Source organism: Pseudophryne corroboree, chromosome 4 (assembly GCF_028390025.1).
Source record: "Pseudophryne corroboree isolate aPseCor3 chromosome 4, aPseCor3.hap2, whole genome shotgun sequence".
NCBI lineage: Eukaryota > Metazoa > Chordata > Amphibia > Anura > Myobatrachidae > Pseudophryne > Pseudophryne corroboree.
In genome coordinates, this window is record NC_086447.1 from 395,966,514 (window position 1) to 395,992,396 (window position 25,883).

Here is a 25,883-nt window from a genome sequence, read left to right on the forward strand (position 1 = left end):
AGTGACGCATGCCACAAAGAACCAATGTTTGGTACTCTACGCATACGCTGGACCCATACTGCGCATGGGCAGTAAGGGTCTGCGACGTAGCACACAGACTGGCATCTGACTGTCTGTAATTTACAGTCTGAGGCCGTTTGGGGGCTGGAATGGCCTCCATTTCTCAAAACAGGCATGTCGACACCATTATGGGGGAGGGACTAGGTCAAGATCTCTGATGGAGATTTCCTGGCCTCTTTGTTGTTGCTGCAGCGGCCGGCTTGTGCGACCCCATTCACACACACCCTACCCAACAGCATTCAGTACTAAAACTATAGCTGCACCTAGACACACACTCAGGGCAGTAGAGAGCCTGGCATAGGTACTTTTCAGAGGGTGTGGCCTAATCATGGGAGGCGTGGCTCGCCCCTGCACTCCTAAAAAAAATAGTAGTTTAAGTGTCTCCCTAACAACACTGTAGCCCAGCACACAGCAGTGTGTGTTGGGCCGAGGAGAAGAGCTGCAAGTGCTGCTGCCAGGTAAAGTGTGGGGGGGACTTGGGCCCTCTCTGAGCCCCTCTATCAGGCCTGGGCTTGGGTAACTAATACCTGTACTTCCCTCCCCCCCCCCCCCCCTCGGCACCACTGCACACACTATCTCCCCTGCACCTGCATTCACTTCCAATACCCCAGCAGCACTCAGACACACACTCTCTCTTCCTTTTCCTTCTACATTCACTTTTAACTCCTCAGCGGCACCCAGACACACACTACTCCATCCCTCCTTTCACTACTAACATCCACACTATTCCCCAGGGCCATAACCACAATAAGTGTGTGCAATCGGTGCCGCCGAACAGAGCGCAGGGCTTTGTGGGTGTCACTGTTGTCTTCATATGGTTCTTGCTTCTGGCTCACATGTGTCCTTTAGATGCTCCAGACAGGCACCCTGCAGCCTGTGTACCTATTTGGAGTATCCTAAGAATGTTATGGTAAGTGCTACACTTTCCGATACTGCAGACCTGCCTTCTCAGCACAACGTAACAATGGCATGAGCACAACATCATGACTTTGTGCGCTCATGGTGCCTTTAAGCACTATTACGGCACTGCTCACCCCCCCCCCCTGAATTCACTATTTGCACATACAGTCTGTAGCAGCATACAGGCACACTCTCCTCCTCCTGCATGCATACCAACACCCCATCAGCACCCAGACACACACTGTCCTCCACCCCAGTGTTCACTTCCTACACCCCAGCAGCACTCAGACATCCCCCTACCGTGGAATCACTAATGACACCCCAGCAGCACCCAGACACACACTCTCCCCCAATTAACTACCAACACCTCAAGACACAACCAATAGTTGTTGCTGATTAGGGGATTCCATTCTTGCAATTTGCTGCTCCCACAGCAACAGAAGAGGCAGCAGATCCTGCTTGTTTGAGGGAAGAGCTAACAAAGGAAGAGGCGGAGTTATCATACACTCCAGCCTCTGACCTGCCCTGTTTATGTACATTGGTGCAGTTTTCTTGCGGAAGATCAGTCCCAAGAGAATGGACTCTAGGGTGAGGTCCCTGGGAGAAGTAAGACAGCACCACATGCCCCCTGGGCTCCCTGCTTATTCCTGCGCTGGGTTGCATAGAGCAGAACCGGCAGCAATGGAAGCGGTCAGTGTGATCCCTTCGGGGTTGGCACCCAGAGGCAACCACCTCCATTGTCTCCTGTATTTATGCCCATGACCCCACCATGTCTGCTGCAAGTGCAAGCTGATAACGATAATGACATTTGCATAGATTCATGCAATGTAACATAAGATGAATATTAGCATTAGTTACATAAAAACATATAATTTGATGGCAGATAAACACCACTTGGCCCACCTTTTTGAACTTTAGCTCTTTGCAAGGATATTTATATGCCTTTCCCACGTATGTTTAAATTGCTCTACTGACTTAGCCTCTACCACCTCTGATGGGAAGCTATTCCACTAATACACTACTTTTTCTGTGAAGTAATTTTTTCTTAAAGTTCCCCTGAACCTACCTCCCTCCAGTTTCAGTGTACAGTATGTCCTCCAGTTCTAATACTTCTCTTCCTCTGAAAAATGTTTCCCTTCTGGACTTTGTTAAAATCCTTGGTTTATTTGAAAGTTTGTATCATGTCCCTCCTTTCCCTTCTCTGCTCCAAACTATACATATTCCTTATTCTCAGGGTATAAATTCATGATAGTATGCAATGCCCAATGTTCACTCAATGGAGCGATTATCAACCACTGCGATTGCACTCTCAATGAGTATTTCATGGAGAAGTGATTGACAGGTAGTGATCATATGGAAATGTTAACAGGGAGTGGTTGAAAAAACACAGGCGTGTCATGGCCATTTTCAGGGCATGTTGGAACTCTGCCATCAGCTGTGAGCTCATACGTGCAAAAAAGACATGGGACCTGTGTCACTACTGCTGTGTCCAGTCTTACTAGCCATAGGCCCAGGTGTATTTTAACAGAGGAGCTGGAGTCTACTGCGAATGCCAGGTCTCCGGAAACATGGGGACTGCCATGTTCCGGAGACCAAAATCATTACTGCGCATGTCCAACTGCGATTTTTGCCACAGCTGCAGCACCTGATGCTGGACTCCAGAGAGGTAAGTATTAAAATATGGGTGCAATGTGTGCGGTGTGGGCCCCCCTGGACCCAGGGGTCCTTGTGCACCGCACACGCTGCACCCATTACAGAAACGCCAATGCATAGGCCTACCCTTAACTCAATGTTCCCCATTTTTGCGTGTAAGCTGTAAATGTGTAAGGAATTGCGATTGAGCTTGAGATGGCTCCAGTGGACATCTCTTTGCTTTTATGGACAGCAGCTTCACTTGCTAACTTTAGCAGCTTTGTAGCCTAGAAAATCGCAATAGCATCTGTGTACAAACATGAACTAGATCCTCAGTGAGAGCATAATTGTGACCAACTTGAATGCAACTCTGAATTTGCCCCTAAGGCTATGCATTTCTTTATTATGCAATAGACGGGATCCGGTCTGAAGATCGACAGTATCTAGGTCGACAATGTTTAGGTCGACCACTATAGGTCGACAGTCACTAGGTCGACATGGATGGAAGGTCGACAGGGTTTCTAGGTCAACATGTGCTAGGTCGACAGGTCTAAAGGTCGACATGAGTTTTTCACATTTTTTTTATTTTTTTGAATTTTTTCATACTTAACGATCCATGTGGACTACGATCGGAACGGTAATCTGTGCCGAGCGAAGCGGTAGCGGAGCGAAGGCACCATGCCCGAAGCATGGCGAGCGAAGCGAGCCATGCGAGGGGACGCGGTGCACTAATTTGGGATCCCGGTCACTCTACGAAGAAAACGACGCCAAAAAAAAAAATCCTCATGTCGACCTTTAGACCTGTCGACCTAGCACATGTCGACCTAGAAACCCTGTCGACCTTCCATCCATGTCGACCTAGTGACTGTCGGCCTATAGTGGTCGACCTAAACATTGTCGACCTAGATACTGTTGATTTGATGAACCATACCCGCAATAGACACCTTTGTAAATTATGCTTACATATATTTGCCTTATGCAGACTGCTACAGCAGATTTCTGCAATGTTAATATGCCTTATTTGCACTACTTTGGAAAAAATAACAAGTTTTCCATTTGCTTTATAGACCAATGCCTTGGGAATATGTATATAGGTTTGCAAAACAAACTAGGAGACTTTTACACATCAGTGTTAAAAAACATTAAAACCTACTGTTTAGTCCAAAAAGAAAAACTGCACTTTCAAAGTGTAGATTTTACAACCCTGAAAATCCTTTAAATGGAAACCACAGAATATCACTCACAGGATTGTGGTTTAAAGGGCATGCTAATGTGCTCATGGATGTTTTAAAAGTAATATGGGTGAGATTGGTCGGCTTCAGGCCACTTACATTTCTGATCAGTATTTTCTGGAAATCTTTCATGAACAACTGAACATCATTTAATTTGATAACATCTGGCCGCTAATAAGAGATCATCCACAAAGCCACTATCCTGAATTACTTGTGCAGTTTAGTGATAAATAACATGGCTTGAGATATCAATATATAATGAAATTTTTTGTTTCTTCAACTCTAAAAAAAATCTCAAATATTTCATAAAACTATACAGAGGGCCTGATTCAATGTAGGAAAAAAAGAGCAAATAACACCTTTGCAAAACCTTGTTGCACTGTAGGTGGGAGAGATTTAAAATGTACAGCGATATTTATAGTAGGGAAGTGGTGTCTCCTTTTTTGGACTGTGAATCCGGCCCAAGGGTTATAAATATTTTCAGTTCTTCCATGTGTAGCTCCATGAACATTTCTTTGACAGCACAGTATACTTTACATATTATTATTCTGATGACTTTGTAATTACTACTTTTAGGGGCCCATTTATCAAAATCCGCCTGTTCCCTGAATATTTTGTATATATTCGCAATGTGATATGTTAAATATTGTACAAATGTATCAATATTCGGGTGCATATTCAGGTTTTGAGACAGAGCTTGCAAGAAAACTCTGTCCCAGCAATGTGTCCGCATCGGGTATTCAGGGCCGGCCCGCCCGTTACGCGGAGTACGCGTACGAGTAAGGTGCCACAGTGAGGAAGGCGCCGGCACACCGCACTCTGCTGAAGCTGCTGTCTCCTGCCTGGGTGGCCGTCCGCGCTGTCAATGGCTTTCTCGGCCGCCCTCCCGCCTGCGCTGTCAGTGTCTTTCTCCCCTGCCCGCCCGCCCGCGCTGTCAGTGGCTCTCCCCCCACCCGCCCGCGCTGTCAGTGGCTCTCCCCCCCCACCCGCCCGCGCTGTCAGTGGCTCCCCCCCCACACCCGCCCGTGCTGTCAGTGGCTCTCCCCCCCTGCCTGAGCCTGAGGAGAAGCTGCTGCTGCAGTGCTGTGCCCCCCCTCCCTCCCGAGCTGTCTTCCTACGGGCATTGGGTGGGCTGCCTGCAGCTTGAACCAGAGCATAATGAAAAGGCTGCCGGCATGCTGACCCTGGGCGCCGTCGCAAGCACCAAGAGACCTGCGCAACGGTGAGTGCATCTGCCCTGTGACCCCAGCAGCATGTGTGTCCGCGCACTTCAGCAGGCTGTGTAGGGTGGTGGATGGGCTTACTGTAGGGGGTTCCAGCGTCGCTGTCTGCGGTGGACGACTGAGGGGCTGAGGTGTGTATAACGTGCTCTACCTGGCGCAATGTGTATAACGTGCTCTACCTGGCGCAATGTGTATAACGTGCTCTACCTGGCGCATTGTGTATAACATGCTCTACCTGATGCAATGTGTATAACGTGCTCTTCCTGGCGCAATGTGTATAACGTGCTCTACCTGGTGCAATGTGTACAATGTGCTCTACCTGGCGCACTGTGTATAACGTGCTCTACATGGCGCATTGTGTATAACGTGCTCTTCCTGTCGCATTGTGTATAACGTGCTCTACCTGGTGCATTGTGTAACGTGCTCTTCCTGGCGCAATGTGTATAACGTGCTCTACCTGGCGCATTGTGTATAACGTGCTCTACCTGGCGCAATGGGTATAACGTGCTCTACCTGGCGCAATGTGTACAATGTGCTCTACCTGGCGCACTGTGTATAACGTGCTCTACCTGGCGCTCTGTGTATAACGTGCTTTACCTGGCGCACTGTGTATAACGTGCTGCACCTGGTGCAATGTGTATAACGTGCTCTACCTGGCGCATTGTGTATAACATGCTCTATCTGGCGCAGTGTGTATAACGTGCTCTATCTGGCGCAGTGTGTATAACGTTCTCTATTTGGCGCAATGTGTTTATGAGGTTCTACTTTGTGCAAGCCACGCCCCAAATTTTTTCAGCGCGCCATCGGCGCGTACTGTCTATTCTTTGCTATCTAGGAAGTGGAGCACCTATTCACTTTCTGCCAAAGGGCACTAAAATGTCTAGTTACAGCTCTGGGGCAGAGTGTCCTGCATGCTACACAGCCCAGCAGCATTGTCACCCACCCTCCTCCCCTTGCAACACTTTTGTACTGTCCAAATCAAGTCTGTATTTTTATATTTTAATAATTAATAAGATTAATAAGAACCTTCATTCCGATGGGACCCAGAAAAGGACATGTAGGACCCCAATTTTTAAAAGTGAGGGGTCCCTGGGACCCACTTTTTTGGGGGGCTCAGCACGATCACTGCTCCCTGTCACCCCAGCCTTCCCTGTCACCCACTATCTCCCTGTCACCCCAGCCTCCTCAGTCACCCACTATCTCCATCACCTCTGCCACCCAGTCACGCACTTTCTCCCTGTCATCGACAATCTCCCTGTACCCCTGGGGAAACTATTGTGTGGCCACGCCCCTTCCTTGTGAGACCACACCTCTTTTAAAATTTGATCCCATCAAGGGGCGCTAAATTCTAAATTCGCTTACCAAAATTTTTTAACTTGGGCCGGCCCTGCGGGTATTCATAATAAAGTGAAAGCCTTCACTTGCAGGGGCACACTCTGCACATTCCCAGTGAGGTGTGTGGGGAAGGAGCATGTAGCCTTTCTTGGATAGTACATTTGCTGCATGCAGAAAGAAGATAAATGGTTATAATTAGACTGGGATCCGGTCTCTAAGTCGACAGTAACGAGGTCGACAATGTCTAGGTCGACCACTATTGGTCGACAGTAACTAGGTCGACAGGGTCTTTAGGTCGACATGTTCTAGGTCGACAGGTCAAAAGGTCGACATGAGTTTTTCACAATTTTTTTCTTTTTTTGAACCTTTTCATACTTAACGATCCACGTGGACTACGATTGGAACGGTAATCTGTGCCGAGCGAAGCGGTAGCGGAGCGAAGGCACCATGCCCGAAGCATGGCGAGCGAAGCGAGCCATGCGAGGGGACGCGGTGCACTAATTGGGGTTCCCGGTCACTCTACGAAGAAAACGACACCAAAATAACATCAAAAACTCATGTCGACCTTTTGACCTGTCGACCTAGAACATGTCGACTTAAAGACCCTGTCGACCTAGACACCCTGTCAACCTAGTTACTGTCGACCAATAGTTGTTGACCTAGACATTGTCGACCTAGTTACTGTCGACCTTCAATACCACACCCAATTAGACTTACCATCCTATCCTTTGAAACCAGGATGCTCATGGATTACACAGGTTTTGTGGCTGATTAAAACCAGGTGAAATGTAGGCTTGAACTAAGCCAGCCACAGAACCTGTGTAATTTATTAGTGTCCTAGTTTAAAGGGATAGTATGGTAAGCCTAGTTCTAATTGAAAATAAATAAAAATGAAACTTACCAGCATCCAGGGATCTGTGATCGGTGAGCTCCTTCTATAATCCAGTCAGCTGAGCTGCTCCAGGCCAGCATCTCAGATGACTACACAGCTCAGCTGATTGGGCTACAGAAGCAGCTCACTGATTTTTTTTTAATTGTTTCCCGTGAATTGGTGTGCAGTTGCTCCAGTGCATTGCTTATCCCATAGCCTTTAATGCTGTTAAGACACCCCTGAGTACATGTATGACTTTTGTCATTTAGAAACAATAATCACTCTTTCTCTTTTGCTCTTAATCTCAAGCACTCGCACATATCAAAAAATTGTGAAATGGACACTCATGGGGCAAAACAGATGCAATTGACAGCAGCCTAAAAATCACTAATCCTCCCACCAAAAGAAGACAATAACAACAATATAAAAAAATGCAAGGATAGTGACTTTTTGGACCAGATACCTTTGGACAATATCAGGAGCACTTTTGTGCATTGGGACCAACATCTACGTCCTTTAGAGTTATCTGGAGCTCACAGAGAACTACTGGGAACTATAAGTAGGGGGGTCTCACCAATTTTCTTCCTGGTACGATTGTTATTTATTCTACAGGGCTTCCTTTTTAAAGGGTAAATTCTTATTCAGTATTTGCTATCATGTGTATTTATTTTCGCTCATAAGGGTATTTTTATTCAGTGTTGACAATATATTTTCCACAATATTTATACATATACTTAAATGGATTTTGTCTTTACTACTGCTTCTGATTAACTAGGGAAACCAGTATGCACAAATGAAGTGTTATGTACAAATATCCATGTGATGAGTAATCAGGGGAAAAGCGACCGAAAAGTCACTTACTTTGCCTTCATCTTTTAGAAGATAAAGTTAATTTATTAATAGGCATGAATATATAAGATTATACCAGGTTAGAAGTAGATTTAACAAGTGCATGTTGGTTACTGAATCTTAGATGAGTTGTCTTTCAAAGTCAGTTTTCACCACAGTTCCACACTCACCTGTACAGTTTCTTCTCTGGCCGTGTATTTTCCAATTTGAGTTTTTCCACTAATGTAGATGCCTATTACAGGACGTAGTTTTCTTGTTTCAATTGCTTGGTCATCTATGTACAAAGTTATGTCTTCTTCTGTTACTAAAAGTCGTATTTGGTGCCAATTTTCATTAAATAATATCTGTTTTAGGGAAAAGAGCAGTACATTATTTCTCAAATGTAATGTTTTTCATATTATTAGAGACTTAAATTGCCTTAAAGTAAAGTTATTCATCAAGTGCTATATACTGTGAAAGTTTAAAAATGTCACCCTCTATCCCAAATAGTATGACTACTGTGTTAACAGAGATCACAAACAGCTTTATATATATATATATATATATATATATATATTTTTTATATTTTTTTTTTTTTCAGTGTTCCACATGAGGGTAATGAATTTCCTGTATATAGAAGCTGAACTACAGACTGTGGGAAAGTCATATATAGAAAAGGAAAAATGTAGTGGCCCCAGAAATGAACCTTGTGGAAGTAACGGGTGTCCAGTAAGCGAGTCCGCAGGTGGCTTTGTTGTGCTTGTCCCCCTTCCCCCCCGCTGGCATTCTGCTGCCGAGATCCTGGCATGCTGACCGCCGGAATCCCCATCGTCAATCTCCCAGCCCCAACCCAAAGTAACATAAATGGCTAGAGCTGGATCCAGAGAGTGACACATAATGGAATCTCTCTGCTAAATAAAAGTGAATAAGAGTGAAGACATGTAAGTGCACGTATCCAGTGGCGAATTTCCCATTAGGCACATGCCTAGGGGTGGCACTTGGATGCATGTGTTGGTAACATCAGCCCAAAAAGTACTAGTAACTGCAAAATATTTCCACTGTGCTGTACCATATGCCATCTGGAATGCAGTGTAAATGGGTAGGACATGCACATGCTGACCCTGTAAGCTGTCCTACTTAGTAAATATGTATACATAATTAAAAATAAAAAACATGTCATAGTGTTTTTTATTATGCTATTAGATTGGTTATCTTAAATGAGTGCTTATAACCAATAAATAAAAATAATAAAATTAGGCAGGTAGGGGGGGGGGGGGGGTCGTTACTGTTGTGCCTAGGGGAGCCCTCACCGATAAATCCACCCTTGCATGAATCCCCATACCTGAGGGATGGCGTTTGCTTAACTATATACAGTAGTTACTGGAGCAACACTGTCAAAATCCTCCATCCATATAGACCAGCTATAATATGTTAACAATCCCCAGAATACAAGGGTCATTGTGCAAAAAATATTTCTATGACTGGAACACATCTGTACACATACTGTAAATCTGCTGCTAAAGGAAATTCTGCAAATCAAACAAAATAAATTCAAAAACATACAATAAACAGGCTGCTAATTTTATGTGTATTCTTTCTATAAATGAAAATAAACCAATCAGAAGAAAACTTAAATATACTGCAATGTACAGTAGGCATATTCCAAATTTACAGGAAAGGTTCTAGGGAGTGTGTAAGTACCTCAAAATGCATTTGTAGGGCAATACAGTGCTCAGGGGTAGACATACCATTGGTGCAGGAGGTGCATTGCACCAGGGTCTCTGGGGACTAACGGGCATACTGCTGCGCAGAGCAGCAATGAGTTTTCTTCATGCGTGCTGCCGACCATTTTGAGCAAAGTCAGATGACTGGCCAAGCGCAAAGAGCGGGGTGAGCCCCACTGCCTATACAACCTGCCCCTTACCATAGGGAAGCGTGGCTGCCCATATGTGTGTGCAGCGACATCAGTCTGCCATCTGAGCCGCACTGATAGGGAAGTGCTTCCACCTATCAGTGCTGATGATCACAGCTGTATACTGCATCTAATTCACAGACACTTGTTTCACAACTTTCTGTGATCTAAAGGCTGATCAGAGTCATTGTACCTGGCACTGTCAAAGCCTGCCTAACTAGGAAAGCACAGGCGGCGGTGCCCCCTCTCCCTTTCACCCTGTCACACACTGCCTCTTCCCATCACCCACTGCCTCCTTATCACCCTTTGCCTCTCCCCACTACCCTCTGCCTCTCCCCATCACCCACTGCTTCTCCTCATCACCCACTGGTATATTATGAAAATCAGGTGGGGCAGGTGATCGGGGCCAAAGCATATTTTTACCTGGACCAACCACTCACAAGTTCCACCACTGACAGCGCTCATGGACAAAAATAGAAGCATCAAAGATCACATTTTAACAGTTTTGTAAATTAAACTTAATATCTTTAGTTTAGTTCCTGTATGCTTAATATTTGTTCTGCTGCCACTTATTTTGGTATTAAGAATGGGGGGGGTCTTATTAAGTACATCATTTATGGTACAATTTTTGTTTTCAAGAATTGAACTCTAGCTGCTACAGTAAATAGAATTTAACTCAATCATTTTAATTTCATTATCACAATTAATATTATACATAAATGTACAGTCAGGATGAAAATGGATTCTCCAAAACTTAATGACATTGCAAACATCTCATAGGGATATTAATAATCTTAATCTTGCTAGGATCACAGACAGATAATTTGTAATGTTTCTGCTTTTATTTTATATACTGAACAGTCAAATAGTGTATTGTCATTGTGTAATTGTATCCAATATATTCTGGCCAGGATGTTCTTCATATTATAGAAGGTTATCTGCATTAACAGCAATATGTAACTACTTCATGCTCATTAAGCCCGGTTATGGGTATTCTTTTGTAGTGTACAGTAAATAATGTGCTGTTTGCTACCTTAACTCCAGGTTTTACAAATGTGATAACTTGTGTGTCATTTGTTTGGCTGGTTGTCGTAAATGATAATGATTTATCTTCTCCATTTATTGAAACAGCAGCTTGTATGGTGCCATCAAGAGCAACTATTCTCCACAAATCCCATTTTTTCTTGATTTTAAATCTCTGAGTGGATACAAAGACGTAAGAAGGAGGCAGACCTTCTGGAAAAACATTTCTATAAAATAAAGAACAGTATTTGTCAGAATTTTAAAGAAAAATAAAATGTAAAAAACATAATTACTTTGTACGGACATACAATATTGTGTGGGTGAACCCATTACTTAAGAATTTACAACAAAAACAGAAAGAAAAAATAATAATTGCTGCTTCTCCATGAAGATATCATATATATATATATATATATATATATATATATATATACACTGCTCAAAAAAATAAAGGGAACACTAAAATAACACATCCTAGATCTGAATGAATGAAATATTTTTATTAAATACTTTGTTCTTTACATAGTTGAATGTGCTGACAACAAAATCACATAAAAATTATCAATGGAAATCAAATGTATTAACCCATGGAGGTCTGGATTTGGAGTCACACTCAAAATTAAAGTGGAAAAACACACTACAGGCTGATCCAACTTTAATGTAATGTCCTTAAAACAAGTCAAAATGAGGCTCAGTAGAGTGTGTGGCCTCCACGTGCCTGTATGACCTCCCTACAATGCCTGGGCATGCTCCTGATGAGGTGGCGGATGGTCTCCTGAGGGATCTCCTCCCAGACCAGGACTAAAGCATCCGCCAACTCCTGGACAGTCTGTGGTGCAACGTGGCGTTGGTGGATGGAGCGAGACATGATGTCCCAGATGTGCTGAACTGGATTCAGGCCTAGGGAACGGGCGGGCCAGTCCATATCATCAATGCCTTCATCTTGCAGGAACTGCTGACAAACTCCAGCCACATGAGGTCTAGCATTGTCTTGCTAGAGGAGGAACCCAGGGCCAACCGCACCAGCATATGGTCTCACAAGGGGTCTGAGGATCTCATCTCGGTACCTAACGGCAGTCAGGCTACCTCTGGCGAGCACATGGAGGGCTGTGCGGCCCCCCAAAGAAATGCTACCCCACACCATTACTGACCCACTGCCAAACCGGTCATGCTGGAGGATGTTGCAGGCAGCAGAACGTTCTCCTTGGCGTCTCCAGACTCTGTCACATCTGTCACATGTGCTCAGTGAGAACCTGCTTTCATCTGTGAAGAGCACAGGGTGCCAGTGGCGAATTTGCCAATCTTAGTGTTCTCTGGCAAATGCCAAACGTCATGCACAGTGTTGGGCTGTAAGTACAACCCCCACCTGTGGACGTTGAGCCCTCATACCACCCTCATGGAGTCTGTTTCTGATCGTTTGAGTAGACACATGCACATTTGTGGCTTGCTGGAGGTCATTTTGCAGGGCTCTGGCAGTGCTCCTCCTGTTGCTCCTTGCACAAAGGCGGAGGTAGCGGTCCTGCTGCTGGGTTGTTGCCCTCCTACGGCCTCCTCCACGTCTCCTGATGTACTGGCCTGTCTCCTGGTAGCGCCTCCATGCTCTGGACACTACGCTGACAGACACAGCAAACCTTCTTGCCACAGCTCGCATTGATGTGTCATCCTTGATGAGCTGCACTACCTGAGCCACCTGTGTGGGTTGTAGACTCCGTCTCATGCTACCACTAGAGTGAAAGCACCGCCAGCTTTCAAAAGTGACCAAAACATCAGCCAGAAAGCATAGGAGCTGAGAAGTGGTCTGTGGTCACCACCTGCAGAACAACTCCTTTATTGGGGGTGTCTTGCTAATTGCCTATAATTTCCACCTGTTGTCTATTCCATTTGCACAACAGCATGTGAAATTGATTGTCAATCAGTGTTGCTTCCTAAGTGGACAGTTTGATTGCACAGAAGTGTGATTGACTTGGAGTTACATAGTGTTGTTTAAGTGTTCCCTTTATTTTTTTGAGCAGTGTATATATATATATATATATATATATATATATATACATATATATACACATAGTATGCTGGATGGCGCTACAAGGACTGAAGTAAATATGGAAATCGATAGCCAAGATGCATCTGACTGATTAATGTTTCAGTTTATGTCAAAATTTTGTCAGGTGAAAGTTTGACATAAACTGAAACGTTAATCAAGAAAAAGGAAGAAAACCAGCACTGTTGTTTGTCCTATAACCTTAATCAAAACATTTGAGTGCCACCCGACTTTGTGGAGTGTGGTATTGGTTACCTGGGAGAGCCCCTGGGCTGGACTTGTTTTAGCAGGAGTGCCTGTATTTGGACTGTGCATATTTTGGTCCTGTCGTGGCCACGTGGTTTCTGCCCTATCCTACATGGCACCTGCAATTGCGTTTTTGGATTTATCATTTACTCAGTAATTAAGTGTCAGACTGCAGGAGACGCAGTGTGTTGTTACAGCAAGGGATTTTGACAAAGTACTGTACTTTCTTACATAGTATGGCTGAGTCCAGCAGTTTTCGGAATATTGTACTCCCGGTTAGGGAGACCTGGAATTTTTCAGATGCTGATGCGGAGCAAATTAGATTTAAAGATAATCTTCTGAATAAGGGAGGAGATGAATCACAGGAGCAGCTGTATTTTCAATTACTACGACTTAAGAAAAAAGAGATTGATTATCTGCTGCATGGAGTCACTTTATCTGACTACCACCGGAGTGGTCAGATCCCTAGGGGGTTCCGGATCAGGAATTCACCAACAATTGGGAAATTCAGTTTGGACTTCTGCCGTAAATGGGCAGCTATTTTAAATAAATGCAGCCTTGATTTAATCCTTCTCGTTATTGAAGAATCTGCACAGGAGCTCGAGTTCCAATCACGTGATCCCGTCTCAACCAGTGAGAGAGATCCAAACAAAAGGCCCTTCACCTTAGTTCCTGGCTGCGGGTCTTCCTTTTTCTTGTGCTTCATTATTAGGGATTGACACCCCTTTAAAAGCTGCTATTGGCAGCGCAGTGGACATTTCTTTTTGTTTACTCCTGAAACGTTAATCAGCCAGATGCGTCTTGGCTATTGATTTCCATGTTTACTTCAGTCTTTGGAGTGCCGTCCAGCATACTAAACTACATAACAGTACCACTAGGGAAGGGCACCCAGGCGATATCAAGGCTGCCATGAGTGCCAGTCACCACAGACTCTTATAAATAGATAGATAGATAGATAGATAGATAGATAGATAGATAGATAGATAGATAGATAGATAGATAGATAGAAATATTACACACACGGTACTGTGCAAAAGTTTTAGGCAGGTGTGGAAAAAATGCTGCAAAGTAAGCATGCTTTCAAAAAATAGGAGTGTTTATTTTGATCGATTAGCAAAATGCAGAGTGAATGAACAGAAGGGAATTCTAAATAAAATCAATATTTGGTGTGACCACCCTTTGCTTTCTAAACAGAATAACAGCATGAATTATTCTTCTAGGTACACTTGCACACGGTTTTTCAAGGAACTTGGGAGAACTAACCATATATCTACTGTGGATGTAGGCTTGCTCAAATTCTTCTGTCTTTTCATGTAGTCCCAAACACGCTCGATGATGTTGAGATCAGGGTTCTGTGGGGGCTATATCATCACTTCCAGGAATACTTGTTCTTCTTTACGCTGAAGATAGTTCTTAATGGCATTGACTGTATGTTTTGGGTTGTTGTCCTGCTGCAGAATAAATTTGGAGCCCACCAGATGCCTCCATGATGATACCGGATGATGGATAAGTACCTGTCTGTATTTCTCAGCATTGAGGAAACCATTACTCCTGACCAAATCCTCAAATCCATTTGCTGTAATACAGCACCAAACTTGCAAGGAACCTCCACCGTGCTTCACTGTTGCCTGCAAACACTCATTATTGTATGGTTCTCTAGCCCCTCTGCGAACAAACTGCTTTCTGTTACAGCTAAATATTTAAAATTTTGACTCATCAGTCCAGATCACCTGCTGCCATTTTTCTACACCCCAGTTCCTTTGTTTTCATGCATAGATGACTCAAAAGAAGGCTAAGTGACTCTCCATTCCAGTTCATCCCATAAGGTGCTCGATGGGCTCTGTGCGAGCCAGTTAAATTCTTCCACACTGAATTAATCAGACCATGTCTTTATAGTCCCTGCTTAGTGCACTGGGGCACAGTTATGTTGGAATAGAAAAGAGCCCTCCACAAACTGTTGCCGCAAAGGTGGAAGCATAGCATTGTCCAAAATGTCTTGGTATCCTGAAGCATTAAGATTGCCCTTCACTGGAGATAAGGGACCTAGCCCAATCCCTGAAAAACAGCCATATACCATTATCCCTCCTCCACCAAACTTCACAGTTGGCATAATGCAGTCAGGCAGGTAATGTTCTCCCGGCATCCACCAAACCCAGATTCACCCACCTAAGTGCCAAACAGAGAATCGTGATTCATCACCGCAATGTCAGTGTACTTTACACCACTCCATCCAACGCTTGGTATTAGACTTGATGATGTGAGGCTTGCATGCAGCTGCTTGGCCATGGAAACCCATTCCATTAAACTCCCACCACACAGTTTTTGTGCTTACATTAATGCCATTGGAAGGTCTAAACTCTTCAGCTATGTAATCAACAGAGCATTGGTGACTTTCACAAACCATGCGCCTTAGCAGCCATCGCACTCTCACCTTCAGATCACGAACCTTCAACGGACCTGGAATCATCACTTAGACCCGTACACGGTGATTCCCTTCCAGAAGCAGACAAAGGCCGAACTAGGAAGGAAAGCAAACCAATGATGGAGTATCAGCTTTTCTTCCAAAGGAAAGGAGGATACTCCAGGGGTGGCAGCGACCTTCAAAATCACCATTGGCGCACAGCTTCAGCCACCCAACTCTCACCTAAGCAGCACTCATGCGCTGAGGTGTAGCTGGACCTTGCACGGCCGAGCAAGGTCCACTGAACTGGCGCTCAGGGGACAGACGGACACAGCGACAGACGGACACAGATGATGCTTACTGTTGCCAATCTTGTACTCCGATCTTCTCCACTTACAGATACCTGTAAGGATGCAAAAAGAAACAACAGCCGTGCAGGGCCGAAAGCTAACCTAGTGTGCGTCCGCTACACTAGTTTCATTAACAGAGCCTTCAAACTAGCTCAGGTGTATGTGGTGCAACACAAACTCTATGCACAAACTATAAACAACCTTTGCTCTGCCGGAAACAACAATCCAATAACACAGTACAGTACAAGAATATACAATGGTGCTTTCCCTTTAAATTCCTATCCACTTACTGATGGTTCATCAATCATTACCTACTAATTTGGAGCTGTTGTGGCTATGTGTGTGGTACTGGACCACTCCTCCACACAACCTTTTAACTTTAACAGTGGGCTCAGGCCCTGCTGGCCTGACTAGCTGAGGGCATACACCAGCGATCTGGGTCTAATACCCAGATCACCTTATCTCTGCATGGGCAGTGGGAGTGACCTGGGCCTAATGCCCAGATCACTCTTACTTACCTAGGCGCAGCGCTTATTAACTGGGCCTAGTGCCCCCTAACTGCACACAGGCCAAAGACCTGACTTCACCCACAGGCCAAGCGCCCACCTAACATGGGGCCAGTTGGGTGACTCTGGGCCTAATACCCAGAGTCACCTTATATACCTAAGGGGCCGCACTTTAACTAGGGCATAATGCCCTTTAATGTGGGCACAAGCCTAATTCTTGAATTAATCCCACGGGCCTATTGCCGCCTACTGCGCCACAGGCATGTGGTCTGACTGTGCCCACAGTCCTAGTGCCCGAACCCTCATGGTGTAGAGGGGGGAAGTGACAGGTGTCTTCACTGAGGGCCTACCTGTCCAGATGGGAGCACCAGGGGGGAGCTTTATTAGCTCTTTTCCTTTCCACCCCTGGTGGCCACTCCGGTCCTCCACATCAGTCTTCTGCCGCTGGCCCGTCCTGGACAGTGGCACTGCCACCTCTTCTCTGCGTCCAGCCGCCGCTGGACATCTTCTTTCTGGAGTCCGTTGTCTTCTGGCTTCTGGAACTCCCTCCAGGGTGTCCTCTTCTCTCTGGCGCCGCCAGACTCTGCACCGCTCTTCCACGCGGCCTACTTCTTCTGTTCCTCAGTGGTGTCTGATGTCAGACACCGGGGGTGGTGCCAGGTGCAGTGCGGAGAGCTCTGATTGACTTGCCGCGGCCGCTTCCCATTGGCTGCCGCTCCATGAGCTGTGATTGGTTCACTGAGGGTGCCAGTTTTGAAAGGCCGCGGGCAGCATTTCCGATTGGCTGCTGATTCAGCGCCAAGTTTGAAGCACCTCTTCTGCGGCACTGCCCATCGCCGCAAGTCTACCAGCGCTGGGATCAGACACTTGATCCCAGTGCTGTCTGCCACCGCTTCCCGTTGCTCTGATGTGCCCTGTGGAAGGTAGCATCCTATCACAGTATCACAATTGAAGTCACTGAGGCAATTTTGTATCACAAATGTTTGCAAATGGAGACTGCATGGCTAAGCATTTGATTTTATACACATGTGGCACAATGGGTCTTTTTGAAATACCTGAATTCAATATTTAACAGATTTGGCCAAATACTTTGAGATAGATAGATAGATAGATAGATAGATAGATAGATAGATAGATAGATAGAATATATATATATAATCTTAAACCTGTACCATAAATCTAAAGCATAAATAAGCAGTGACCTTTGTTAGAAATATTATGTTTCAGGATTACAGTGAGACTAGTCATCCACTAAATATCAGTGCTGTAACCGCCAAGTTAAATTAAATAAAAAAAGTAAATAATAGAGTTGCAGACGATGGATTTTTCACAAATTATATTATTCATATAACAAACATATAGTAGTAGGATTGAATTACCTTGTGAACTCAGTGAGATCAATTTGTGATGTTACTTCATAAGCTTTAGTTGTAGGGATGGACCCCTCAACTCTCTTGGCTTTTTTCTTATTCATCCCTAAACCTAAAAGTATATCAAATCCTTTTTCATCTCGAGCTGCTACTGGAATTCTTGTTGGACAAACAGATTCTGCAGTACAAACAGAGAGTTAGTTACAGTCCATGGTCCAAGTAACAAATTATAAAAATGTGACTAAACATCAAGCCTTAAAGAACAAGACAATCTTTTCACAATAGGGAACTGACCAGAGATGGGCAATTGATTTATCAAATTTTCATATGAATTTCATATGAAAGAAAAGATTTTTATTTTAGTTTTTTAGATTTTTTTCATAAAATTTCAATACAAAGAAATAACAAGGGGAAGAGAGAGAATGGTGTGCAAACGTCATATTGTATGCATAAGTTGAAACTATTTTATACAAAGTGAATATGTAATATATACATACTATACATATTTGTCCATAGACTCCAAGCTTTCCATTTGTAGATGTTGGTATATTAGTTATACAAGGCTTTCAATTTCATAAAAATATTGCTATGATTATATATAAGGGAGGTAAATCTTTTGCAAATAGGTATTTGACTTGGAGGAAAAGATACCCTGCACTGTATTTTATAGGTTTACCGTAATATTGAAGGAAGACACAGTACGTCATAATGCTATAGTTGGGTCAGTGAACACATAAATTACAATAGTTATGTTAGACAATAAATCAAAGTTTACTGACCGCAGTGAAGATCTGCTTTAGATTAGTGTTTAAAAAAATAACTAAATACAGTAGTACATACAATGGGAATACTACAAATTGAGTAATCTGTAGGTAGAAACAAAACTGCTAGTATTATTGAGTTGTAGTTGTGAGTTCCACAAAAATCAGCATTGAGTCATATACTTTATAATATGTTCATTAATTACCTTTTAGAAGGCCTTGAGAGTCAAATGTCATATTTGCATATAACTGTAACTACAGTATGTTGTAACTGATCAAGGGAATTTATTAGAATGGCATTTTGGGAGGCAGATTCCCCTCTAACTGTCACACTGGAGGTTTTGTTTTCTTATTCTACAGAGCAACATAATTAAACTTTCAGAAACAATCACTTTGATGAAAAATTTCTATTTTTTCCAATCTTACTGTGTAACTATGAAGTTTTATAACCAGAAGACAACAGTATATTGCTGCAACATAACTTAAGCGACTTAGAAAATGGCAAACAAAGTTTAATGTACATAAATGTAAAGCTGCACACACTTTACAATAATTGGGCCAAAAAGAAAATGATTTACTGTACTGTACAGCCCAAGTATCTGATAGTGTGTACAGTCCACCCATGACAATAGTCAGACCAAAACCATTGAGCTGCACAACATTTGTTGGACCCAATAGTAGGTTATCGGGATGAAATATATATGGAATGTCGACCATCGGTCTCCAAAAATAGCCTAGACCCTAGTATTTTTTGGTAAATCTGTCAGATGTGTACCCAAATTAAGTTTATACATTTAAGCCATGGTAAAGTTCTTCTAATTACAGATTTTGTTGTATACAATTAAGAAAAACTCAAATGGAAAATTATTTGGAAATTCAATTAAAATCATCTGAATGACAGTACTCAGTGTCAAGCAAGATTTACTGCGACTAATTAAATCCTGGGATAGATGCATGTGATGTAAAATTATTTTACTACTATATAAGTCACTTACCAGATAACACATGTGGTACATATTTGGACATCTGTCTACATGAAGAGCATAGCAGAACTTGAAAGGGTTCAGAGACAGACAACCATACGTATCAAGGGATTGGAGTGTTCCCATTTTATAGAAAGAGTAGAAGAGTTATGGTGATTGATCCAGAGTATTAACTGAATTGTCATTTATGGGGTTAGAAAGGACTTTTTCAGACTGTGAAGAGAAATTGTCAGCTGCCACGCTGGTGATTTGTTTTGTCCTCCTCTGGATAAACACTGCTAGCCAAGTGTTGGAACAATGTATGTAACAATATTATTTTAAAAAAAAATTGTGTGGGGGGGGGGGGAATAAAAGATACATTTGATACACAATTATTTTTTTCTATTAACTCTATAAAGCTTAAGATACAATATTTACCTGCCTGTCCTATTAGGATGAGCAGGGATCTTCAAGCAAACTGTTTTTTCAATACAATAAAAAAAAAATTCTTGACTGCTGCTATCTTTTTTTTATTTATTTCAAATGTATTTATTTAAAAAAACACACAAAGCAATTACAAATTGTACAGTGCATCCGGAAAGTATTCACAGCGCTTCACTTTTTCCACATTTTGTTATGTTACAACCTTATTCCAAAATGGGATAAATTTATTTTTTCACTCAAAATTCTACACACAATACCCCATAATGACAACATCAAAAAAGTTTTTTTGAGATTGTTGCAAATTTAAATGTAAAAAAAACTAAGAAATCACATGTACATAAGTATTCACAGCCTTTGCTATGAAGCTCAAAATTGAGCTCATGTGCATCCTGTTTCCAGTGATAATCATTGAGATGTTCTTACAGCTTAATTGCAGTCCACCTGTGGTAAATTCAGTCGATTGGACATGATTTGGTAAGGCACACACCTGTCTATATAAGGTCCCTCACTTGACAGTGCATGTCTTAGCACAAAGTCAAAGTAATTGTCTGTAGACCTCTGAGCCAGGATTGTCTCGAGGCACAAATCTGGGGAAGGGTACAGAAAAATATCTACTGCTTTGAAGGTACCAATGAGCACAGTGGCCTCCATCATCCGTAAATGGAAGAAGTTCGGAACCACAAGGACTCTTTCTAGAGCTGGCCGGCCATCAAAACTGAGCGATCAGAGGAGAAGGGCCCTAGTCAGGGAGATCATGAAGAACCCAATGATCACTCTGTCAGAGCTACAGCATTCCTCTGTGGAGAGAGGAGAACCTTCCAGAAGGACAACCATCTCTGCAGCAATCCACCAGTCAGTCTTGTATGGTAGCGTGGCCAGATGGAAGCCACTCCTTTGTAAATAGCACATGGCAGCCTGCCTGGACTTTGCCAAGATATACCTGAAGGACTCTAAGACCATGAGAATCAAAATTCTCTGGTCTGATGAGACAAATATTGAACTTTTTGGCATGAATGCCAGGCGTCATGTTTGGAGGAAACAAGGCACCGCTCATCACCAGGCCAATACCATCCCTACAGTGAAGCATGGTGGTGGCAGCATCATGCTGTGGGGATGTTTTTCAGCGGCAGGAACTGGGAGACTAGTCAGGCTAGAGGGAAAGATGAATTCAGCAAAGTACAGAGACATCCTGGATGAAAACCTGCTCCAGAGCGCTCTTGACCTCAGACTGGGGCGATGGTTCATCTTTCAGCAGGACAACGACCCTAAGCACACAGCCAAGATATCAAGGAGTGGCTTCAGGATAACTCTGTGAATGTCCTTGAGTGGCCCAGCCAGAGCCCGAACTTGATTACGATTGAATATCTCTGGAGAGATCTGAAAATGGCTGTGCACCAAACGCTTCCCATCGAACCTGATGGAGCTGGGGAGGTGCTGCAAAGAGGAATGGGCGAAACTGCCCAAAGATAGGTGTGCCAAGCTTGTGACATCATATTCAAAAAGACTTGAGGCTGTAATTGCTGCCAAAGGTGCATCAACAAAGTATTGAGTAAAGGATGTGAATACTTATGTACATGTGATTTCTTAGTTTTTTATTTTTAATACATTTTCAAAAATCTTAAAAATAATAGAATTTTGAGAGCAAAAATTAATTTATTCAATTTTGGAATAAGGCTGTAACATAACAAAATGTGGAAAAAGTAGAGTGCTGTGAATACTTTTCAGATGCACTGTATATCACAGTACACACAAGTAGAATAACTACTGTAAAGTACAGAAGCTACAGAGAAAAAAATGAGAAAGGACTTCTAAATACAATATACAACATAAAACATAAACGAATAGGGAGTATCAGAATTAGACCACTTGAATCGAAAATCTATCAGGCAGATCAAAACTGTGGGTAGCCAATGGCGAGAGTTTCCATATTATACCACGATGTTATTCGAACTACCTAACGTACATATTCTTTGGTGGTAAGCGGCAATGTAAGTAAGTAAGGTAACCAGATTTGAAAGAATTTGGGGCAGCGGGATTCAGCATCTAGGGGCAATCTACCCAATCCATTTGGTAAAGAAAGTAAGTTATACGGGGTAAGATAAGAGACAAGGGTATTGGATCTGAGTTTATCCATTGAGACAAAATTGTTTTCTTTATGGCAGCTGCAACACGAGCCAACAACAATTTAGTCCTTTGGAGAAGGAGGGGTCTTAAATAGCAATATGATTCCAGAAGGCCCATACCATGGAGAAGTCAAAAGTAATACCCAGTTTGACATTAATGTAAGTCTTGACATCTTTCCAAAATGTTTGCACCACTGGACACACCCAAAGACAATGTACAATTTCAGCATTTCGGGAACTACATTTAAAACATAGGGAATTATCAGATATCCCTGTGACGAACCAGAGCATCTCTGCATATGATGATGAGACTAGTTGTTGTTGAGCATATCACACCACCGAATCACAATAGATAGATAGATAGATAGATAGATAGATAGATAGATAGATAGATAGATAGATAGATCAGTGTTTGGAAAGGTTTCAGTCCATTTTGCCAGTCCAATCGTTAGCTTAGACAGGTCCAACCTCCATCTGGTATGAGAATAAATTAAAGAAGTAGAATAAGGAGAACCCGGACATTGCCATATCAGGCCATCTAGAGGGAAGGTGAGGTCATGGGGACGTAGTCCTGATAGTATACTAGTAACATAACTACGTATTTGAAAGTAGGCAAAGATAGGAAAATGAAGAGCAGGGTATTTTTCCTGCAGTTGAGATAATGTCAAGATCGCTGTACATGCTACATTCAAAAATTGGCACAATAAGCTGAGTCCCTGAAGATGGCAATCACGTACAACCATATTAATGTCTCACCCCTGAAAGTGTGAATTTAGCAACAAAGGCTGGAATAAAGAATTTGGTAAGGAAAGGCCCAAGCATTTCTGAAGAAGACGCCAGGCTCTACAAGGACCGTGTAACAATGGATTATGATGCATTGCAGGCAGTGCAGGATTGTCAGCAAAATGCAAGATATGTGACAGGGTTTTTTGAGGTGTGAGAGCTTGTTCCAAGGCATGATTAATAAAGTGACTATGACCCCCTAGCCAATCTATGGCATACCTATAATTGGAAGCTTAGTAGACTTCTGGACAAGTAGACTTCTGGACAAGGGAGATTAATACCTCCAAGTAATGGAGGTTGTTTCAATTTAAAAAGTGCTATACCCGGGCGTTTATTTGCTCATATAAATTTGGTGAGGGCTTTGTTAATGGTATGAATATCACGCTTAGTACAGTAGGTGAGGGAAAGAGATAATTTTATACAAGTGGCACCTGCCCAAATCTGAAATGGGCAGGTGTTGCCATTTCGCAAAGTCATCCATCATTTGAGTAATATAATGAGAAAAATTCAAAGAATATAACTCAGTGAGATGTGAGGGAATGCGTAGGCCTAAATATTTTAAATATGTATAGCCCACTTGAAGGGAAACAAATGGTTCCACCCCAAACCTGCCCCCCCCCATGCCAATGCCTCCATCTTATCAAAATTAATTAAAAGACCAATATTAAATTATAATCATGTAACATAGTTAATAACAACGGGAAAACCTGTCTAGGATTGCTAAAATATAATAAGTGGTCATCTGCATATTGTCACGATCCGGGTATCTGGACGCCATTATTTACCTTTCAGGTGTCTCCTGAGGCTGGCTCAGCGTCCTAGGCCCGGTTCCCAGCTGTGTTGCTAGCATTCATATGTCATGTCTCATCTCTGCTGGTCCGTGGATATTGTCCTTCCAGTGCCCGGGCGACTGGCATGGCGTCACCAGCCGGCGGGGCCTCGGGCATCGTCTGTGTATTCTCAATGCATTACAGGTTATGTGGCACTCCTCATCTACTGCGGCCGCGGCCGTCCGCGCTGGAAGTCTGAGACGCAAGTCAGCGTTCTCTGTGTTCACCGCCGCCATTACAGAGGAATCTCCATGTGGTGTTACAAACAAGGTTTCCCTCCACTGGCCGGTATGGGCGCAGCCATCTTAGTTCTAGTCACATGATCCTGTCCTCCAATCCATAGCTCCGCTGAAGTCTACCTAATTGCTCATCCAATCCCTGCATACCTAAGGGTATAAAGGGATTGAGCCTGAACCAGGAAATCGTCAGTGCTTTGGTTGTCAAACCTTGTTTCCAGTCTCTCTCTCCTGTGGTTGTTTCCATTTCAGGTTTCCAGCTCCTGTTTCCAGATTCCACTAAGAGACCCGCACCAGCCTACCATCTTGCAGTGCAGCCTGACTCTATAGTCTCCTGTGTTTGCTCCAGTCTCCAGCTACAGTCTCATCTGCTTCCAGCGGTCAGCTTCCAGCAGTGATCAGCTTTCTTAAAGAGTCGGTGCTTTTCCAGCGGTTACCTGCATACCATCGGTTACCTGCATACCATCGGTTACCTACATACCATCGGTTACCTGCATACCATCGGTACCTGCAAACCATCGGTTTCTACATATTCGCTCCCTAGCTTCATAAAAACTATCTGGCTGGTTCTATCCAGCATCTTCTCCATGTTTTAACACCTGGCTGGTTCCATCCAGCGTCCTCAGCAGCTACCTCAACTACAGTGCTACCGGCTTCCAGTGAAACATCTGCTGGTGTGTTCCTTGGCTTTACCTTATACTACGGATGGGTCTGGTAAGGACATTCCATCTTTGGGACATTAAGAACTGTACCTACTGCTACCAGTACCCTGTGGCCGTGGCCAACCCGTAGTTCTCCAGGAACTGTTTTTATCAAATCTGCTGTATATCTTCATTGACTTATTACTGCTGTGATTACATGGAGTTCTGTTAATAAATACCTATTGACTTTTAATCCTGGTTGTCATGGTAACTCCTTCGGGCAACCTTTCTACATCCTACTCGTATGTCCAGGGGTCTGATAAAACCTCCGAAGTTTAGCTTCACCTCAGCCCCTACAACTGAGGCTTCCTCCTGTCAGCTCAGGCCCTCAGTTGTGACACATATGCAGAAACCTTGACATCATGGTTTCCGACCTTAATACCCTGCCAGGTAGGATCCTGTACAAAGTTACGAATCAAAGGGTCTAAGGCCAAGTTAAACAATGGAGAAAGAGGGCAACCCTGATGTGTCCCTCTACACAATGTGAAGGGAGATGAGTTTAAATAATTTATTGTCAAGTGTGCCTGTGGTTGAGTATATAGCATTCTAAATAAGTGAATGAATGCTACACCAAATTGCTGAACATGAAAAACATGAAGTAAATGAGACTAGGAGACACGGTCAAATGCCTTATCGGCATCACAGCTTATGAGAAGAGCAGTTGGGCAGGCCGACTGTTGTAAACTATACATTGTTGCAATCAGCGTACGAATATTATGCACTGAGTTTCTACCTTTGACAAAACCAGTTTGTGCAGGATGTAGAACACGCTGCAGGATAGGTTGAAGTCGTGTCGCAATTAATTTCATAAAAAGCTTCAGATCTTGGTTCAACAAAGAAGTGGGTCGATAAGATTGGGTATATCGGGGATCCTTACCAGGCTTCGGAAATAATGCTATCCATGCCTCATTAAATCCTACAGGAGGAGGTTTTCCCTTAAACAATGCATTAAAAAGAGTTAATAAATGAGGCATTATATGGCGAGCAAGGATTCGATAATACTCCGTACCAAACCCGTCTGGGCCAGGAAACTTGCCATTACGTAATGATTTAATAAAGGAAAGTAACTCCGGTTCCGTAACCGATTCAGTTAAAGAATTCCTTTCCTCTTCCGTT

The 25,883-nt window shown here is 43.3% G+C and overlaps 1 protein-coding gene across 1 annotated transcript in view; it reads right to left on the reverse strand.

Moving 5' to 3' along the window:
- Positions 1 to 25,883, reverse strand: part of COL21A1 (collagen type XXI alpha 1 chain) — a 472,866-nt gene that overhangs the window by 302,657 nt on the left and 144,326 nt on the right. The window contains exons 4-6 of the mRNA XM_063916728.1: positions 17,937 to 18,105; positions 11,027 to 11,243; positions 8,273 to 8,446 (exon numbers count right to left, since the gene is read on the reverse strand). Coding sequence (XP_063772798.1) covers positions 8,273 to 8,446; positions 11,027 to 11,243; positions 17,937 to 18,105 — 560 coding nt within the window. The remainder of the gene's footprint in view (positions 1 to 8,272; positions 8,447 to 11,026; positions 11,244 to 17,936; positions 18,106 to 25,883) is intronic.